Source organism: Lepisosteus oculatus, chromosome 10, assembly GCF_040954835.1.
Source record: "Lepisosteus oculatus isolate fLepOcu1 chromosome 10, fLepOcu1.hap2, whole genome shotgun sequence".
Classification (NCBI taxonomy): Eukaryota; Metazoa; Chordata; class Actinopteri; order Semionotiformes; family Lepisosteidae; genus Lepisosteus; species Lepisosteus oculatus.
The window spans coordinates 42,585,158-42,604,532 of NC_090705.1; the positions used below are offsets into that span (position 1 = coordinate 42,585,158).

Below are 19,375 nucleotides of genomic sequence, written 5' to 3' on the forward strand. Positions count from 1 at the left end.
ATGCATATGATGTGTTAAAGGCTTGTGGTTATCTCTTATACCTTTACTAATCAATTAATATGCATGCTGTTTATCAGAGCAAAACGGTTTCAGCTTTGTGTGAAATTAGTTCAATTACAATTAGTTCAGTTTAAGCACAAAAATGCAGTACCTGCCTGATATTTTTGTTTATCCACTATATTTGTACACACAATTGTTTAATGACACTTTTGTTGAGAAAATACTTCAGATTTTCTTTTTTTTCAAAGATGTTTTTCCCCCACAAAGTTCCAACACCTCAGGCACATCCCAAAGTATAGCTCACAATTATTATTATTATTTTTTTTTTAAGAAAGTAAAACCATACTTTTAAAACAATTTCCTGGGCACGAAGGAGAGTTGTCCACCTGCTCCTCCTCATACTTTCACCAGAAAGAAATTAGCACCATGTTTGTGGGTGTCACAGTATAGCACAGGTAACCCCTTCCTAGTTACTAGATCCTAATGTTTGAAAATGTAAGGATTAATGACTTTTTTCTGACAAAATCTGAAAATAAATTAAATTGTGCATTTGTTGTTAAATAACTGAGTAAAGTAACAGTAGGTCCAGCTCCCTAAGAATTCTCCTTATGAACTATTTTAAAGAATGTGTTTGTTTTTGAATAACTGCTGTGGACACAATATTAAAGGACTTCAGTACCTGACTGTATGCAAACAAGCGCTTCATGGCTTGAGTTGGACGCTGTGTTGTAGCTGCAGCTGACAGAGCTCTGCGCGAAACGCCACACGTTAGTGTTCCTCTGCGTTACCTAATCCAGACACAGGCCTTGGTTTATTCTTCCTGACGGTAGATGAGGAGGGGGGGCCTCCGGTCCTCGCCCGCGAGCTCACTTTGTTCTGATTCTCCCCGCTGCTGCACAGCCTCAGTTCTGGCCCGATGCCGGCTACCGTCTGCATGAGCAGCCTGAAGTCCACCCCCGTGGGGACGCCCTGCACCCCCCGGCGCCTCAGCCTGGCCGAGTCCTTCACCAACCTGCGGGACTCCACCAAGACCACCAGCACCTCGCTGGGCCTGGTCCGGCTCCTGCAGGAGAGGGGCATCTCCGCTGCTGTCTACAACCCCCAGAGCTGGGATCGGGCGGCCACGGGGGCCGGCACCCTCACGGGCCCGCCCAGGGCCCCAGAAACGCTGCCCTCCACGCCGCCCAACTCCCCGACGACGGCGGCGGCGGCGACAGCGACGACGACAACATCAGAGCAGCCGCAGCAGCAGCAGCCCGGCAGCAGCGCCCCTTTCGAGTTCAAGGGCCCCGGCGGCCCCTACGACAACTTCCTGGCCTCCAAGCCGGCCAGCTCCATCCTGAAGGAGGTGAGGGCGGAGAGCAGGAGCACCTGCAGCAGCGGGAGCCAGACGGACGTCAGCGTGTCCAACCTGAACCTGCTGGACAAGCTCAAGCCCTTCGTGCCCGCGGGCCTGGCGAGGGAGGGGCTGGCCCTGGGCTGCCCGGGGGTGACGCACGCCATCGGCGGCATCCGGCGCAACCGCAGCTACCCGGCCGTGGTGGGGGCCAGCATGCAGATGAAGGGGCCGGGGCCGCAGAGTTCGGAGCTCATCCTGGGGCCCCAGCTGCCCAAGCAGACTAGCCTCAAGTAGGGGACGCCTCGCCCTCCCGTGTCGCTGTTTAAACTGCTGGTTTTAAACCCACACGTGCATTCGTTCTGTGCCAGTGTTCGACCAATCAGCCCTGTGCCTGTAAGAAATGGAAGGTATGAACTTTGTACAGCTTCTCTTGTAAGTAGCCTTCTCTCTCTCCCCCCTGCGTTCTTATTTCCCCCAGTCAGTACCGGGATGTGTTCTTCCCCGATTGTGCCCGTGCTGTTAGTAATATATTCTGCGGTGCTCCAGAGGTGTGCGCCTGTGGGAACAGGTCTTACATCACGATAGTCTGAGGAGAGAATTAGGAGCCTGATTAGATTTAGAATTCAGTGACTGATTAGAGTGACCTTTGTCCCGTTTTTCTTTGCAATGGTAGCTCTCGTGTGGTTCGTCCTTCTGGATCCTAACTCCAGTCTGCACTGATCTTTCAAAGCAGTTAAGCCGATGCACAGAGACAGTCCCTTCACAAACGGCTGAACAGGTGAGCAGGTGGAGCTGCAGCCTTTTACACTTCGATGGAAAACCTACATTGTGCTCAACGCTGTTACAACAACATGACCCTCTCAACCCGAGTCCCCCTCAGACTCAAAAGAAAAATCTTTCCAAATTTTAAAAACAGATATGTAATTCATTACACTGTGTTCTTTCACACAAGCAGATCCAAAGCTGCATACACAGACGTAGAACTGACATACTTGAAGTGCAAATGCAGTAGAGATGTAGAGGGATTGGAAGGAATGAATGTGGTATTTTAGCCTCACACAAACTTTTTTTTGGTGTTAACAGCAATATATTTTTTTTATCTTTTGCTGTTTTACTGTGAGGATTTGAATATATTAAGGGTGGCTTATACAGTACAGTACTTGAATCTCAGAAAGTTAATAATCGGATAACATTTTTAATTGTGTTTTACGTTGCTGTGGAGGCCTGCGTCCAACTGATCGATTGCGTGAGGCCCAGAAGTAGCTGGACTCTGTCAGCTGATAGTATTAAGCCAGTGATCCTGTATAGGATCTGTATCATCACTGTAGCTCACTCACAAGAGACCTGTAAGAAGATACGCAACACGTTTCTCCTCGAGGACATTATGTAAGCATCCAACATTTACAGTTAGCTTTAAAACCGATCTTATAGAAGAGGACAAAATGTCAAAACTCAGAACATATCTTAGTGCCTGATCTTAGTCCAACAATGTAGAACAAGTCTATTGGTCTGCTGTGCTATGGCTGAAGTAGAGCCTAATTTGCACTGATGGCTTATTGTAAAGAGTGTTTTGATGGTTCATTTGAACTGTTTTAACCTTATGTCTAATGAACATGAAATGATCAATATATTTTGAAGCAAAGCACATGGAACAGTTATGCATGTGTTAAATGAAGAAAATAAACGTATTTATTCTTTACTTAAGCAGTACATTTTAGGAAAAATACACATTGGCTGATATTATTTACTGTTGTATGTGTGCACTTCTTGTCCGTAACTTGAATATTTCAGTTGAATGTATTAAATAACAGCAGATATGTTCAGAAATGTACATTTGATTTAAACTATGGATTTTACTCCATTTCACCATAAAGGGAAGAATACTATTTGTAAATTGTAAATGGTATATATGCAATAAAAAGTCATGCTAACGTTTTTAATAAAAGTGAACAAAAAATAATTTAAAAAAATCATTACGTCAAAGACACTGATAATACCATAAGAATTGCGTTGTACTTTCAGGAATTTTAAATGCTGTTCTTTGCAAAAAAAGAAGAAATTCTAAATAAAAACAATTGATATTACATGTGAGTTGTATCTTCGTCTTTCATTTCAAGGTTGGTACCATATATACTACTTTTCTGTTTCAATGAAATGAAATGCGTTTCCATTCAGGAATGTATGCTACAGTATATAAGCTTTGTCAGTTAATCTAACCTCTTTAAAGGCATGTTTTAGGAAAGGAAGAAACTGTTAAATTAGAATATTACCTTTTTCTTCCAAGACTGGGAGATTTTCATGACACTGTAACAGCTTTGAAACAATAGAAATTTTGTTCTGTCAGCCTTATTCACATCATTTGATTTAATTTGTTTTGTAGGATAAGGTACTTTACCATTTCACTTCCATCTTGCGTATTTTTTCATTTTATTTTGCCATTCCTTTTCACTTCTATTTTATTTTCGGAAACCCCCTTTTACACCACAAGAGGGCGCTTTGTGACAATGTACATGACCTCCACACGGTGTTAACGTTGGATTAGAATGGCATATGTTTAGCAATAATATTATTTATGGTACCTGAAAGTTTCAGGTTCTTGCACAAAGCTAAGGTATGCGTATACGTGATCTGACAACTGGAATCAATTTCCTGTCGTTAAACTCTGTTTATTTTTAAGCTTATTTATGGGGTTAAGTTTATTTATGGGGTTGAACCGTGGAAGTAATAATCATACTGTAGAACATAAGTTGCACCATTTAGTGGTAGCTGTTTTTGTCTTTTTCTTGTCCTGGTTTCTCTTCCCCCCTTCCCCCTGTCTGTGATAAGCTCGGCGGTGCAGGGAATGAAGTGCCGTACGTGAAGATCCTGAAGGACGTAGCCGACGTGCAGGGGAATGGCAAGAGCTTCAAATCAAGAGAAAGAGCTGGAACTGTGATTGCGGCACACCAAGTCGTCACGGATATAAAATTCTGTTTTTCAGAACCACTGTAAAGGCCTTCAGCACCTTGAAGTGCCAAAAAGGCAGGGAAGTTGAGTTCTTGCCTGAGCTTGTGTGCTGCAGCACAGTAGGTTTTTATGCTCCTTTGGGGTCTCATTTTCAGCTAAGTCGACTGAGGAACCTGAGCCGAAATAGACATGCCTGAGGACAGCAGTATCTCAGTCACCTGCCCCTTTCCCGAAAGAGTAGAGCTGTAAATCTGACAGTTTGTAAACAGGCCACTTGTCAATCTCTAGAGCAGGATATGTGGGATGTATTCAAGGCTACTCAGTCTAACACAATTAACAGCTCTGTAGGGTGTGCACAATAGGACAGGCCAGAATGAATGAGAGGAGAGAAGCACTCACAATGCTGCAGGTGCTATATTGGCTCGCTATGGCCCTGAGGATGACTAAAGGCAAACGTCTTCACTTGATCTCTTAACAACTTGTTTCCAACTTGTTACTGCCCCTAATCTGAGTGACCTGGTATCATTTACTGCACCATTTCTGTATGTAGTCCCTTTGTGTGCTGCCTTCCTGGCCTTGTTTCAGAGATCGCTGGCAAAACATCAGCTCTGGAGAGGAATCTTCAGGGCTCCAAAGAGGGAAAATAAGAGTTTGTGTTTAATTAAGTCGAGTTGCCTGTATCAAATTACTTTTCAGGACAGATGTCACCATGGTGTTTTCTAGGGACTGGTTCTAGATATTATGGGGCTTTCTTTTTAAAAAGGTTTTTCTGTAAATTAATCTGATTCTCATTTACGCATCGTAAACAACCCACATTTGCCTTCTTTGTCTCTAAGGCATTAGAGAATCATTTCATTCTGAGTCCATTTGTAAATCTTATTATATTATATAGTATAACAGCCACTCATCCGTGAATTGAAGTGTATTGATTTTCAGATTTTCAATATCACAGCAATTTACAATTTACAGGTCTAAAGTTCACACCAGTGGTGACATTTTGTCAAAGAAAGTGCAGGTACAGTAGACTAAAATTTGAAAAAAAAAATGTCTGTGTTGGGACACAAGAATGCTAAACAAAAGGCGAATAACGTTTTCACCAGTTCAATTCATGAAAGGAAACATGAAGATTACAGACGGCACAAAGGGTAGAATGGGACCATTCGGCTCATCTGCCCCCTTATAGAAACCGAATACTGACATCCTGTTCGCAAGAAGAGAATGTTTGTACTACTCTCAAGCTTCATAATGCTCATTTAATATTATCATCAAAATACAATTGCAGTGTCAGCTGTGGTAGAACACTGTCCACTATGTGGGAGTAGTGTGTAAAAGATCAGCAGCTCGCTGGTTTTCTCAAGATTTGAATTAGCCTGTCAGATTTCCCCGTTGTTAATAGATGTCAACGTTTGCCATACGGCTTCCTCATTACACGCACATCCCACGTCTCTTTAATAACACGATTCTGAGATCCCCTTCTGAGGCAGAAGTATTGATTTTTCATTTTATAGTTTATGAAGAAATACACCAGCATCTGCACCCTGTTGAGACGGTGCTCCCAGCACAGCGAGACCTGTTTCGGAAGATTAGGGATGGTTAGTAAGTCATCGATCGGGTAAGTAAGTCACCATGCCAGAAATGAAGGGTGCCGTGGCTCCGAATGATTTGTAAAGTGCAAAATGTAACACATTTCCCGAGGAATGACAGACACCCAAGAATAAAGCATCAGGGAGTGAAACTGTGGCTGAACCCGCTTGGCTGAGGGCTGGCCTCCCGGTCAGGGGACAAGGAGGCCAGGACCCCCCTGCAGGGTGACCGAGGGGCAGCTGCAGAGGTGGAGTTGGATGCAAGAGACATGCAAAAGAGAGAGACAGGGATCACGCAGGTATTTATAGCGTTTGGGAGAGGAATGACTGTCGGGAGCGATTGAGCTTGGTTGTTGTCATCCCTCCCGAACTTTTGTGATAAACCCCATTAGGTGAAAGTGGTCACAGCAGAGTCACTTCTGGTCTTTAGAAATGGATGATGTATTGATTACCTTCAAGTCTATAGGACAGTCTCCTTTCTTGACCCAACTCAACAGCGTTTTTACAAATGATGTCAGACAGTGTGACTGAATGAAAAAGTGAAAATTGGAAAAAGATGAGAGATGTGACTGTTTAATAATACCCGATGTGAAGTCATAAAAGGAATTTGTATGAAATTTGACAGTTTTTTTAAACTGTTGTACCAGAAAAAATGTAAGATGGACACCTTCATCTCTTTAAAGATTAATATTTAAAGATTCAAACTCACTGGTTCAACGAAAAATGTATTCAATTTCATTTCAGAACATCCTCAAGAATTTTGTCATTGTGAAATAATGTTTTCATTTGAAGCACAGCAAAAATGTACAATGTTTAAAGAAAATGTACATTGTACAATTCTAATTTTGAAAATACATTTAATTTATGTAAAATATATGTAAAAAACTACACAGTTTCAAATCCTTCCTTTTAACAAAATCCTAGAGAGAGTTTTCTCTGGTGTTAAAGTAAAAAATTCACAAATGTAACGAGTTTGCACAATTCATTATGTACAGTTTATGCGTAGGTTTTATAATGTTCTGTTTCAAGGTTATTTGGATTTCGTCCCTCTATTCTTACTACTGAAATATTTTAAACACATTTACTGTAGGAGACCTGGATTACACAAAAAAGCTTCAGCTAGCCGAGTACATTTAGGAGGCAAAAGCAAAATGAGGTCCACTCGGTAGGCTGCTATTTCTGTCCCCCTCTCACATTTCTACTGTTAACTCTCCCACAGTAATAGTGCCCATTCCATCCTACTGTCAGAATCATCACAACTGGCTCCCCATTCCTGGCTTAATGTCAGCTCCTTCCCCAAGGCACAGAGTTGGCAGGATTTGGTGTATAAATATATACAGACACACGCTGCAGAGGAGAGCTTCATGGCTGTCGATTTGCATATCACAAGGAAGAAGGGCGCTTTAAGGAAAGAACTATACAGGCTTTCTCCACTTGCATAGCAAGTTTCCCCCTAATGATCAGCTTGCATTATTCTGAAAACACACTGTTCTTATTTTTTTACACTTACTGAAAATAGAAGCAGAACTATATCCACCAAACTGTAAAATTCTTCACCTAATTTAAGAAAACCCATTTAATGAGTTAAGATATTTTTACAGTGATTAGTTGTAAAAGACTCAGATGAATCCACATTGTACTAAGATTGTAGGTGAATTATCATTAACATCATACTGCTTAATTACATCGATATGTACTCAGATTATTGTATTCCTTTAATAAATATTTTATTGTCATGAACTTATGGTTTGTAGTAGAAGAAAGAACCAGACCTTTTTTTAGGCTTTTCAGATGTAATAGGCAAATTGGTCCTACCCTTCAGATGTTTTAATTTATCTGTAACAGGAACAATGATTTGTAGGTGATAATGTTGAAGGTGATAATAACAATAATAGGCGTATTTCTGCTACACTGAGCTTCCTTGCAAACAATTATCACATTATCAAAAATGTCTTTTAAGCACAATTCAGAGAAGGCAACCTGTTCATCATGTCTTTGGGCCCCTATATAAAATGATACTGGAAAAGTAGTCAGATGAATGGAAGTAATTACGGCTTCACAGCCCTTCTTTTGATCTGGGTGTCATGGATGTCAGAAAGACATGCCGTGGAATGGCCAGGAGAGCAATAAAGACCCAATGCGTAGTGGCAAAATGGGCAACGCGGAGGTTAGCCCGGGCTCAGGAGGTCGGACGATGTCAGGTAGAAACCTACAGGTATGCCCTTGGGCCGTGGAGGAGACGAACTGGTGCATGGCGGGTCTCCAGACATCCGAACCCTCAATGCTGAGCCGGGAGGAAAGGTTGACCTGGAAATATATAGCCCCACACAAAGACACACCGGAAGGACAAGAAAAGCACAGGGAAACTAGGAACAGGACAGAGTAGGATCGCCCTCTAGCTGTAGGGGGTGTAACAACAGGTCTTTTAACATCGTTCTGGAGCTGAGCCCTACAGGAAAGCATCAGATTGTGTCAAGTGAGATTGATTTAGTCCTGCTGCCTACAGATCAACTCTCTTAAGACATTTCTCTTGGGAAAAATACGTCAGTGGAGGAAAGGGTGATCTGGAAATATATAGCCACCCCCACACAAAGACACAGGGACACTAGGAACAGGACAGAGTAGGAGCGCCCTCTAGCTGTAGAGGGCGTGACACTGGGCTGGTGTAATATAAAAGATAACTGTGGTAAAACCCGATATGAGCAGGAAAGTCATGGCAAAGCAAACTAAAGAGAAATATGCCATGCAAATGTGGGAACGCAGCAGATTGCTCTGTTGAGTCGTCGAGATGCACAATTATTCTCCCCTCTCGTCTCAGCAGCCCCGGTACTAAAATATGAGAAGCCTCCAGGTGCCACATACTAAAGAGGTTTTGAAAATGAGTAAATATCTGTAAATGATTTTCTTTACCAATGGAATTTGTATTGTAGAATTTAATTTATTTGGGTTTCTGATTAGGCTGGACATTGCTGTTACTGCACATAAGAGATATATACTGGAGAGTGTATCTTGATTCTAAATTGAGGCATGCTTCTGTTTAGTACTGCCCTGTCTATTTTTTCATCATTTTGGGGACATTTGAAATGGGAAATCGTTTTTTCATTAATCTCCTTATTAGATTCAGATATTAAGTCAGAACCTGTTTTTCTACCACAGTGTATTTGGCTCTCGCAGTGAGCCCCTCTATCATATTAATAGAAGTGTGTCTGACTGGGACTGGGAAGCTGTACTGGTGCAGGTCAGCTGGTTGTTTAAACTGAACCTGTGCGTTCATATTCATATTCATGTGACACAAAGGACTCACAGATCTGACAAGTGAACCGGTTATTGTGAATAAAGGAAGAAGTCGTGTTTAAGTACGAAGGCTCATGGTCTGTTTCTGGAACAGGAATGAGTCTGGCAGTCTTGTTATGCGAAATGGGTGTAAAAAGACACTTTGACAACTGCATTTTGTACACTGTTCTCCCCACCCGAAAAACTTAAATCAGGGTGAAAACTACAGCACAGCTGCCATGAGAGTAAAAGCAATTTTTTTTGATTAACTGGTGGTCATAATACAACCTTTAGATCTAAATACCCCTGATGTATTTATCATGATGGGAGACATCGCATTGCTGTTATTGTGAGGTGTTATTAATGAGATTGTGCAAATGAACCAATTTCATTATGCGATGCAAAATGCAGGACATGGAACCAGTTGTTGTCAAAATTGAAATGCTGCTGGAATCCGTCTTCAGAAGGTAAATATAATAGACCATGATGTAATGCCTTATTATTCTACAAAATAATTTTCTAAATACACAGTCTTTGTGGAGTCCATGTAATGTGATACCAAGGTCATATGCTGTCTTGATTTATTCTGAAACACCTGACAACTTTCCTGTGACAGAACAAGATATGATATCTAGGTAAATCACTTTAATAATATTAAATTAACAATATGAAAAGGAACCAGAAAAAAAAACAGAACTTTTTTTTCTGCAAAATTTGGCATATGTATATATTGCATCATAGTTTTACAAACAAATTTACATCAAATACATAATAAATAATTTTTCTCGAAACACAGATCTCCAGGACAACGAATTAAAATTATTTTCTATTTCTCTGTACAGAAGTCGGGGCAAAATCTGTCTTATGAGGAATACTCGTATTCTTCAGCGCTGCGGCGCCCGAAATCCATCCAGCCGAGGTAGTCCCTGTCTTTTATCCTGTGGTTGGCGCTCAAGCCGCTGGCCTTGCTGTTCGCAGTGGAGTTTCTCCGGAAAGACCCTGGGGGAACGGACAGAGGTCGCATCCGGTTACTTGTCTCACAGATAGTGACACCTATCCGGGGGGCCTGGGGCAGGAAATCGCGGTGCCCTCCTGTGATTCAACTGCCCCCTCAGAAAAACACGGTCTACCAGGAATTGTGACGGTTGTGTTGTTTGAGCTCCGGTGTTTTTCGTTTTAACACGAAAAGAAAAAGGACAACCAGCTGAAAATACAAACACGCCATGGATAAGTGTCTAGAAATAAATTCTAGATAGTATATTTTATTTTATTGGTTGATTCGCACAACAGCCTTCCATGGAAAGATGTAAAAACTTGTGGGGCAGTCGTAATAAAAGTCTAATAAGGAATCAAGTGTTGAGGACCTTATAGACTGCCTGTTTCCACAATGCTCCGTGCAGTTCTCTCAGACCTCTGTCTAACACTGTTCTTCGTCCAGAGCCTCAGAGCTCACAGTCTGCCACACTCAGTCCAGCATTTCAAAAAGCCCATTCCGCCTTAACACAGCTGCCCTACTGCATTCGCTGTGTCATGAAACGGTTTTGTACTTTGATGGGTTCAACAAAGAAATCCTGAAACCAGCCCACAATAGAAACACCCTCTCACTCTGTCCTTACAATGATATATCTTACAATCACCTCAGGTGCTGTATTCTTAGAGAAAAAAACATCTTTGGGCTTTCTAGGGATTAGTTTAGTTTTAATTGTGAAGCACAAAAGTTCCAGTTACAGTACACTCCTTATATTAGGGGTGGAGCGGTGGCTCTATGGCTCAGGATCTGCACCTGTGGCTGGAAAGTTGCTGGTTCAAATCCTGTGGCCGGCAGAGGAATCCTACTCTGTTGGGCCCCTGAGCAAGGCCCTTAACCCCAGCTGCTCCAGGGGTGGTGTACAATGGCTGACCCTGTGCTCTGACCCCAGGCTTCTCTGCCTGTCTGTGTGTCTGTGTCTCATCGAGAGCAAGCTGGGGTATGCGAAAAGACGAATTCCTAATAAAGTGATGTTATTATCCTATTAACAGACTCATGCATCCTGCAAATTTAAAGAAATTTTAAAAGTTGACAGAATGCTATGTAAAAACATTGCATCCATTTGAAACTGTTTCTTTATTTTGTGCATGTCGTATTGTTTTCTTTGCTTATGCTGGTAGTTTAGGAAAACTGTTAAAAATTTTATGCTGGTGGCTAATTTCCTCAACTTGATCCCGTGAAGTCACAATAAAACAAATGCCTGCAGGGAGTATAGTAAAATAATGCTGCATTGATCTTGGGGGTGCTTTTTTGCTGAATTGTATAACAACAAGAAAACTGTCAGAGCATAATAGAACACTAGAGCTGTGCAATTATTAGTATTTTCCTGAAACCATTCCATTATTGTGCAGGCCAGAGGAAGAAACAAATTGCCTCTTTCCTGGTTTGATAATTGTAGTAAAGGGTAATTACTTGGCAATTAATCCTGTGAAATGTCTTGCCGGTTTGTGCCCCATAACCAATGAAGTTCAGACAAAATCAGTGTCACATGAAAGGATTTTTTGTAAAAAATATATACATACTGTATAGGGGTAAATACAGTGTTTTCAAGAATTCCCTACACTGACACTGATTCAAGTTTAATTAGCATCCAGGCTCTACAACATATTTTCCTCTGCTCTGTCGATGACCTTTGCTAATCATCACCTTTTGATTGGTCAATGTTATAAATTAGATTTAAGATTATTTTAGATTAGAGTTTAAGATTAAAATTACAGGAAACATTTGCAGGCAATAAAAATAGGTTTCATAGTAGAGAATTATCGCATTATTTCTTGTATTATTATTTTGACTTCTCCTCATGAACTGTCAGGGAGTACGACGATCTGATATGACAGCTGCCTGTCCCTACCCTGGCTTCGTTAATTTCTCCCCAAAAATGCAACTACATATAACTAGCAGCCTGTAATCACAGAAATAAACACGGTTATACTTCACAAAACAGATTTTCCAAAATCGTTAATGAGAACAGCTACCCAATATGTTATACAAAATTAGACCTGGCTTATATTAGGATGAGGGCATGTTTTTCTGCAATTTCGACTCCCCCACAGAAACTAAAGACCAAATCGATATGAAAAGCTTTAAAAGAGAGGGAGAGGGGAGCACGCTCCCAGGGTACTTATGTTTTGTACATGTGATCGACTGACTGCTCACATATTTAGTAACACTGTAATAAGGAGTGAATGTGTGTTTATCAGAATCTACGTGGGGGAGACAGGTCACGACACGCATTGTTTTGTACGGAACCCCAGGACTGAGTGCTGTTGGAACAATAATGGTTTCCATAGTAAATATGAAAAGGTCTTTGTTTTGTTCCACATTCAATTTTATTTTCCCAACAAAGCAGCTGAAAACACTAGAGTTAAAGGACAAGGTATGGCTATGCTTTTATTTTTCTTCACTATAGCGATTAACTATGCACACTCTGCCTCTCATCCCATCTTTCTGAGTCATCGTCTATGACATTACTGCTGCTGGACAACTGTGATAGATTACATTCTAGATCATTTTTAAAGAATGTTCTCATGTCTTTTAATGTGAACAGTACCTAAAGGAAGAATCTTAAGTGCATTTGATCAAAAGGCAACATCTGGGGGCATGCACAAGCCTTTAGAATTGTCCTCACTTGAAATGAAATCTCATTCAGCCTGTTTCTCAAAATGAATTTACAAAGGTCCAGTCTAACATAATGAGTAGGCTGAACTATATTCAGATATAAGTTCAATATATTTGAACTACCTTTTTTGACAAATAGTTGCAGATACAGTGAAATTTCTCTATGCAGAACAGCTACTGTAAATCTCGGCAATAAGAAATTGATTATGGCCATATATATATATTCGTATGAGCTTGACATGCAGAAGTTACATAGTTATATTATTATGGCCATGTCGACTCATTATAAAATGCATTAATTTTGTGGGTTGTATTCTTGTATTACTGTAAATTGACTTGGATAAAGACATTAAATCCAAATTAAATAATGGCAGCACTGACAATTGCATGAGAAATAGTCATTTTCCTGCCTAAAATGTTTTATCTACTGTACGTTACACAAGGACATCAGCATGTCAGCTAGAGTTTTCATCAAGTCACATCATGGTCACTTAATAATGGAGAAACAGAATGTCAAGTTGAGTCTTTAATTAACTGCAGTGTTAATCCTGTACATCTACTGTAAGTCTTCATCTCTGTATTTTTTTAAAAGAGACCAGAAAAAAGGCATCCTCTTATTCATTGCCTTACTAGGACTCTTCTGTTTCCACCATACAAAGTCAAAATTTTAAACCTAAAACCTAAAGTACTTTCAATAATTAAAAAGCATTCCTCTGCCACTCACAGTTAGATCCATATATTCAACAAACCTAAACTTTTTAAAAGATTTTTTGGATTTCATGACCATTATATTTTAGCAAATCGTTCTTATAATTATGTAGGGATGATGTATGTCAGAATGTGTTCCAATGCTCTGTGTTTCAGGTGAGTCATGCTCATGCATTCTGCTCATTTTGCTATTAATATCATAAACACCCCTTCTTGAGGTTCTTCATCCACTCGGACACTCTGAATAAGCAGCACAAAACAAATGTAGATTGTTTTGTGATCAGAAATGAATTGTTCTGCAATAGATCTGAGAAGACCTTTAGTTAAAATGATATTCTTTATTTAAATCTATATTAAAATCATATTTTCTTTACAACCCAGAATGCTACCAGAAAAGTTCTAAAAGCATATAGGTTATGTTACAAAAACTATGAGACTTGCAGGCTGAGTTTCAGACAAAGGGAGTTACGAAATGCATAGTAAATGCATTCTTAAATTATTGGAGGCTTAATCAGTCTGCTCAAGGTCTGCCCTAACTGTGACAATAAGAATGCTTATTAGGAGATTTTAATCTAGAGCAGTTAAGTACTGGATATAAAAGGGTATCCAGACCTTTACTGAAGGCATGAGAAAGCAACGGACTGCTGGAGTTTGAAGTTCACTCGGACTCGCTGAGCTCCAAGTTATATGTGCAGCCGAGGAATCGCACAGTCGGCCATGTGAAAAACACTATCCCACACGGGACTCTAATCTGTACAAGTACAAATAATGTGCAGTAGGGTTTTAGATGTGTTATTGAATGTACTGAATATTGTATGTGTTATTGTATGTGTACTGAATATTTACGTATTCACAGCGTCCGTGTAAGTTTCAAAATCTGCTCACAGCTGTTCAGACTGACAGTCAGAAGGTAGGCTTTCTCCTAGCTCTGGAGATGCAGGGGTTTGGCGCTCACCTTTCCTGTTCAGTAGTCTTGCCAGCAGTTCCCCGAGGCTGGCTCTTTGCTCCGCAGCCTCCTCTGCCCTTTGGAAGGGCTGCGGCTGGCCATGAGGTGGCGCTGAGCGGGCGGTCCTGCGGGGCGCTGACAGGCTCTGACCCAGCTGTGCCGGCGTCCCCTCATCCTCGGAGCCGGAGGCCGGGCGACCCAAGCAGCTCGTCGAGAGCACAGCCAGTAACACGCAGACACAGATTCCACTGTTCATAGCTGTGAGACAGAGCGGGGCACGGCAATTACCGACTATTTCAGCGCATGTTTCTCTTTGCACTGCGCTACCAATTCCATTTTTCCCAGGTAGAAGATACCTTAGTTTGTATGTACTGTAGATGCGCTGCAGACAGAACTGCAGTACGTGTCTTCGGTCTTAAAACCTTAAACATCAGGCTTGGCACTTTGATTGTGCTATGAAGTGCAAACGCTTCTTCGGAACTTCGCGTTTAATTCACCGTCAGATGCTGATACAGTATGTAATGAGCGGACTAATCGTTCACTAATAGATGTGAATACGTTTAAGAGTTATTAATCTCAATACATACTTAAGGGAAATAACTGATTTTATTTGCGTAATGCAGTTTCAGATTCATAAAATGCCTGAATGTTTGAAAAGATATACTGTACAGTATGAGAAATAAAGGAGAATAGAAAATTATTTTCTACAATACTGGAAGCCGTGTTGAATTGTGGATAATCTGCTGACAGCAGATCCCACAGGAAGCATATTATTGTTACATTGTCCCCAAATGACCATTTATTGATTTAGACATTTAATCACGAATGGACACCATCTGCTCAACATTAGAAAAAAGATTCCCGAACTATACAGGACTGAAAATGAATACTGTCGTTGTAGTGTAAATCATTTTTACACAAACTATACTGTAATAAGAGATGTGAGTCAAATTTTAGCATTCTAAAAATTTTAAATTCAAAATCATTCACTTCTAAGCAGTCATTACATATTAAAAGAAACTTGAAATTCATGAATAAATCAATTGCAAGGTCTCCCTTATAATACACAGGCTGAAAATTATCATATCATCACCGTCGCTACCAAGACAAAAATTAAATCACATTCATAATGTGACATGACCCTGAATATTGTTTTAGCTGAAACTCTACTTAGAAAATTGCTTGTGAAAATCTGGACTGAACAAATCTAAATATTAAAAATATATGTTATATATATATTATTGAAAAATATATGGTTTCCACAGGTTTATTAACAAATGTTTTCTTCAGTCTCATCAACAATTTATCCTTAGAGAGTGATCGTACTAGAAAAATTAGCTTTAAGATTTTTCTTAATCCTGTGAAATAGACATGCACACACCCTATGCATCAGCTTTTAAGGCATTTGAGTTTCTATCTGTCCATAGAGACTTGCTTTCTTTCATGTGCTTCCTTAATGATCTATGCACAGTACTTCAGTCTCTGCATTGAGCCACATACTTTAGTACTGAAAATCTAAAGTGAATAACTAATTAAGGGAGTAGAGGACTACTCTAGACCGCAGGTTTCTGGAGATGAATGTATAGTTTGCTCTCTTATTGCTCACAATAAATGAGCTTTTTGTTCATATCTTTGTAAAATGCCTTATTTTCTATGGGAAAGCTGATAAGTTCATGATGAAAACCGAGGGAGTCGTCTAGCACTCCCGAAACACAATTCATGTGAGTACCATCAGAATAAGCTCTTGAACCCAGCTTACTTCAGCAGCAGACACAAATTTCACTCCTGTTTCAGACTGAAAGTTCATGAAACTTGTCCGCATTACCAAATGAAAACATCAAACTGAGTTAAACAAAATAACTGCTAGATATACAACTTCACTTTTTAAGACGAGAATCCAACACTTCTACAAAAGAAAGGTCTTACACTTACCTTCCAGATGAAAGTTGTTTCCGAAGGCAGGAGAGCTGGAGGAGTGATGTGTGAACAGTGCGCGATAACTTCTTAGGATCTGCGATGCAGCTCCTTAAATATCCACCAGAGTGTTCAGAGTACTGTCATCTATTTGCACAGCACTGACGCAGATGTGGGAGAACCACATGCTCAGCTGCATGCTACTAGGACACAATAAATTAGTATCACTCTGGGGAATGACAGTTCAAAAAACTTCCACATAATGATCGTCCCTTTCAAACCCTGGCAGAACTAGACTGCTAAAAAATCTTTGGACAGTAACAAAGTCATTTACAATGGAGCAGAAAAATCCTGAGGTTTCTAAGGATTTCTCTCACGTTTTCACCAGCAAAAACAAAAGTGCTGCAAATTAAAATGCAGAAAACAGGATGATGTGATATTCATCCATATTCAATAAGTGAACATTGACTGACAGACAACAGGTGCAGAGCAAGATACACTGGGGACGGGTTGCCGGTTCAATGCAGTGCACACACACCCACATACACACTGCATACAGGGACAGTTTGGCATCACCTTAGACCGAAAGGCTTTAGATTTTGGGAAATGAAGCCCCGGTTTCACCATGCCAGACCCAATTCCAAAATGTGAAATAACGAACTTTTGTAAACAAGGTGGTAGTGTACACCATATTGAAGAAATCAGGGATCCCTATGATTAAATAAAGATAAAGAAGGATTTTATTTTTTTACTTAAACTTATACTTTATGTATACTTCAAACAATATGTTATTGTTTCAAGGGAATGAACTGTATATTTATCATAGCTGGCAGAGGAACATTCATAACAGGCCTTTTTTGTACTCTTTGGATAAATTATATCTGCTCATTTGTGATTTTTAATGTGTCAGTTACTTAGGCTTCAACAGTTTGGACTACCCAAGGATTTAAAAGCTGCCTGACTGCAGGCTTTTGGTTCACTGATTGGAATTGATCAGACAGTACTGATACTAGTGTATATAGTATTTCATGCTAGAGGAAGTAACTCTTTATTATTGCATGTATCATCCTGAATTAATTAAATCTGAAGTTTGACAGACCGTGATCTGAAAGAACACTCTAGTATTAAGCACAAGTGGATCTTCAGGAAAGCCTAAGAGGAAGGGCTTACTAGGATATTTCTGTAGAGTTCGTACAGATGCCCCCAGAGTTGGGCCAGATGTTTTGGTAAAGCTAGTGGTTATGTACTTGTCGTGTGACTGGGTGGTGACAGTATCACGTGGTCACGTGGTACAGTATGTCACCAGTTTGGTATCAGAGAACTCTGGAGAAGACTGTCAGGTCGTCCATCAGCTGAAGCTCAGACGAACATGGGTCATGCAGTAAGTCAATGATCCCACAGAAATTTCTCAGTTTGGATTGGTCATTTCAAAGTCCAGACATTAACACCATCGAAATCTGATGGCAGGAACTTGAAGTAAGCTTTTCAAGAAAGGAAACCCTCAAATGTCACAGATTTGAAGTAGTACTTGAGGAAGAATTAGCTACATCTCAGAAACGTCAGCGTGAGAGGCCGATAAACAGTGCCGGGAAACTGATTGCTGCTCAAGGAGGTGTCACCAATTACTGAGGGTTCATTTATTCACCTCAAAATGTTTACTGTTGCATCATTTTGTAATGCAATCCACATATATCTTATATATTCAAGTTATACATTTAATAAGGCATCTTCATCCATTATTCAGACTTTCAAAAAATCTAATCTTTTCAAATACATGTATAAGAATACAGACCATCCTAAGGGTTTAGCAAATTTTTCTTTGCAATGTAACTTGCATACTGTAGTATATCGACAGATTGACTTCCATAGTCTTCCCCTCACAAATTCGCTTTATTAATACTGTTGCATTGTTTTCTGGACAATGTACAGTACGTTCTTTCCAGAATGTATTCAAAAGCTGCTTTTGCTCACTGACTTTTTAACACATTCCCAAGTTTGCAAGATTGCCCAAGAAGGTCAGGTCAAACAGCTGGACACCCGGGTCCTTGTTTCTATATCTTGTTGTCCACCATATATTGAGAATGTATTTGCTAGGAAACAATTTATGGACTGCACTGTATTTCATTATGGAATCTTGCTGCACAGAAAGAGACATTTATTATATTAGTGTTTTTACTTGTTTGAACAGATGAACCCTGTATGGGAATGATGTGGACAGTCAGCTGAGATTAATTTGACTAATTGAACTTCAGAGACCACTACTGAGTTAGCATCTGGTGAAGAATATTAAAAACCCCTGAAGACGAGTTGACTCCTCTGGGGCTCAATAGTTTGGCAATATCTACCGGCACAATTCCTCAGGTTAAGAGGGGGTCGGTCCTGGCAGTGAGATCAGAGAGCGGTTTCTGTCTCAAGGCAGTCTCCCTTGCTCATACAGTATACGGGTAGCTATAGCATGGAGTACTGACCAGGGAATTTTAAATGGCTAAACAAGTGACCTAAAAAAAATATAATTAATGGAAAACGTTAACAATCTGAGACATACTGCTGAAGAACTTGGGTTGCAAATTCATTCAATGAAACAAAGGGCAGAAAAGCAAATCTACACTATAAGGAATTTTGAATTTTGAGGCTGCACATCTTTTAAGGCTCTTATTTATACAGTATATTTTCAGACCAAGGACCATTTTTTACATAATCCATGATAATTATAGATGGGTACTTAGGAATTAGTTATGAGGCTTCTTCGCTTCAATGGTTAAAAAGCTTAATTTCAATGGACGTCAGATTTAATGGACAAAATCTGCTAAAGGGGAGTTTTGGCAGTAAAATCAGAAATATACAGTATACTGTATTTATGAAATATGTAATAAAGAGCTTATATATGTATAATAAACAAGCTATGGGTACAAGTCAAAAGATCCAGAAAGCATTTGGCTGAATAAAACTTAATTCGTGATTTATCATTTCGCAATGATAAACACACCTTACCCCTTATTAGTCTGCTAAACTGAAGGTTT

At 40.1% G+C, this 19,375-nt stretch overlaps 2 protein-coding genes across 10 annotated transcripts in view; one reads left to right on the forward strand and one right to left on the reverse strand.

Moving 5' to 3' along the window:
* Positions 1-3,423, forward strand: part of trak1a (trafficking protein, kinesin binding 1a) — a 42,600-nt gene extending 39,177 nt beyond the window's left edge. For 8 of the 9 annotated variants that reach the window (XM_069195248.1, XM_069195251.1, XM_069195243.1 and 5 more), the window contains one exon: positions 901-3,423. In XM_069195248.1, the coding sequence (XP_069051349.1) occupies positions 901-1,633 (733 nt within the window). In that variant the 3' untranslated portion in view covers positions 1,634-3,423. The remainder of the gene's footprint in view (positions 1-900) is intronic. The other variant, XM_069195250.1, reaches the window with a different exon arrangement.
* Positions 3,424-9,705: 6,282 nt separating this feature from the next.
* ccka (cholecystokinin a) lies at positions 9,706-16,483 on the reverse strand. The gene is made up of 3 exons (XM_006635527.3): positions 16,374-16,483; positions 14,451-14,699; positions 9,706-10,140 (listed from the first exon to the last, which is right to left on the reverse strand). The coding sequence occupies exons 2-3, from the start codon at positions 14,695-14,697 to the stop codon at positions 10,004-10,006; spliced, it is 384 nt and encodes a 127-aa protein (XP_006635590.1). The 5' UTR covers positions 14,698-14,699; positions 16,374-16,483; the 3' UTR covers positions 9,706-10,003.
* Positions 16,484-19,375: the final 2,892 nt, after the last annotated feature.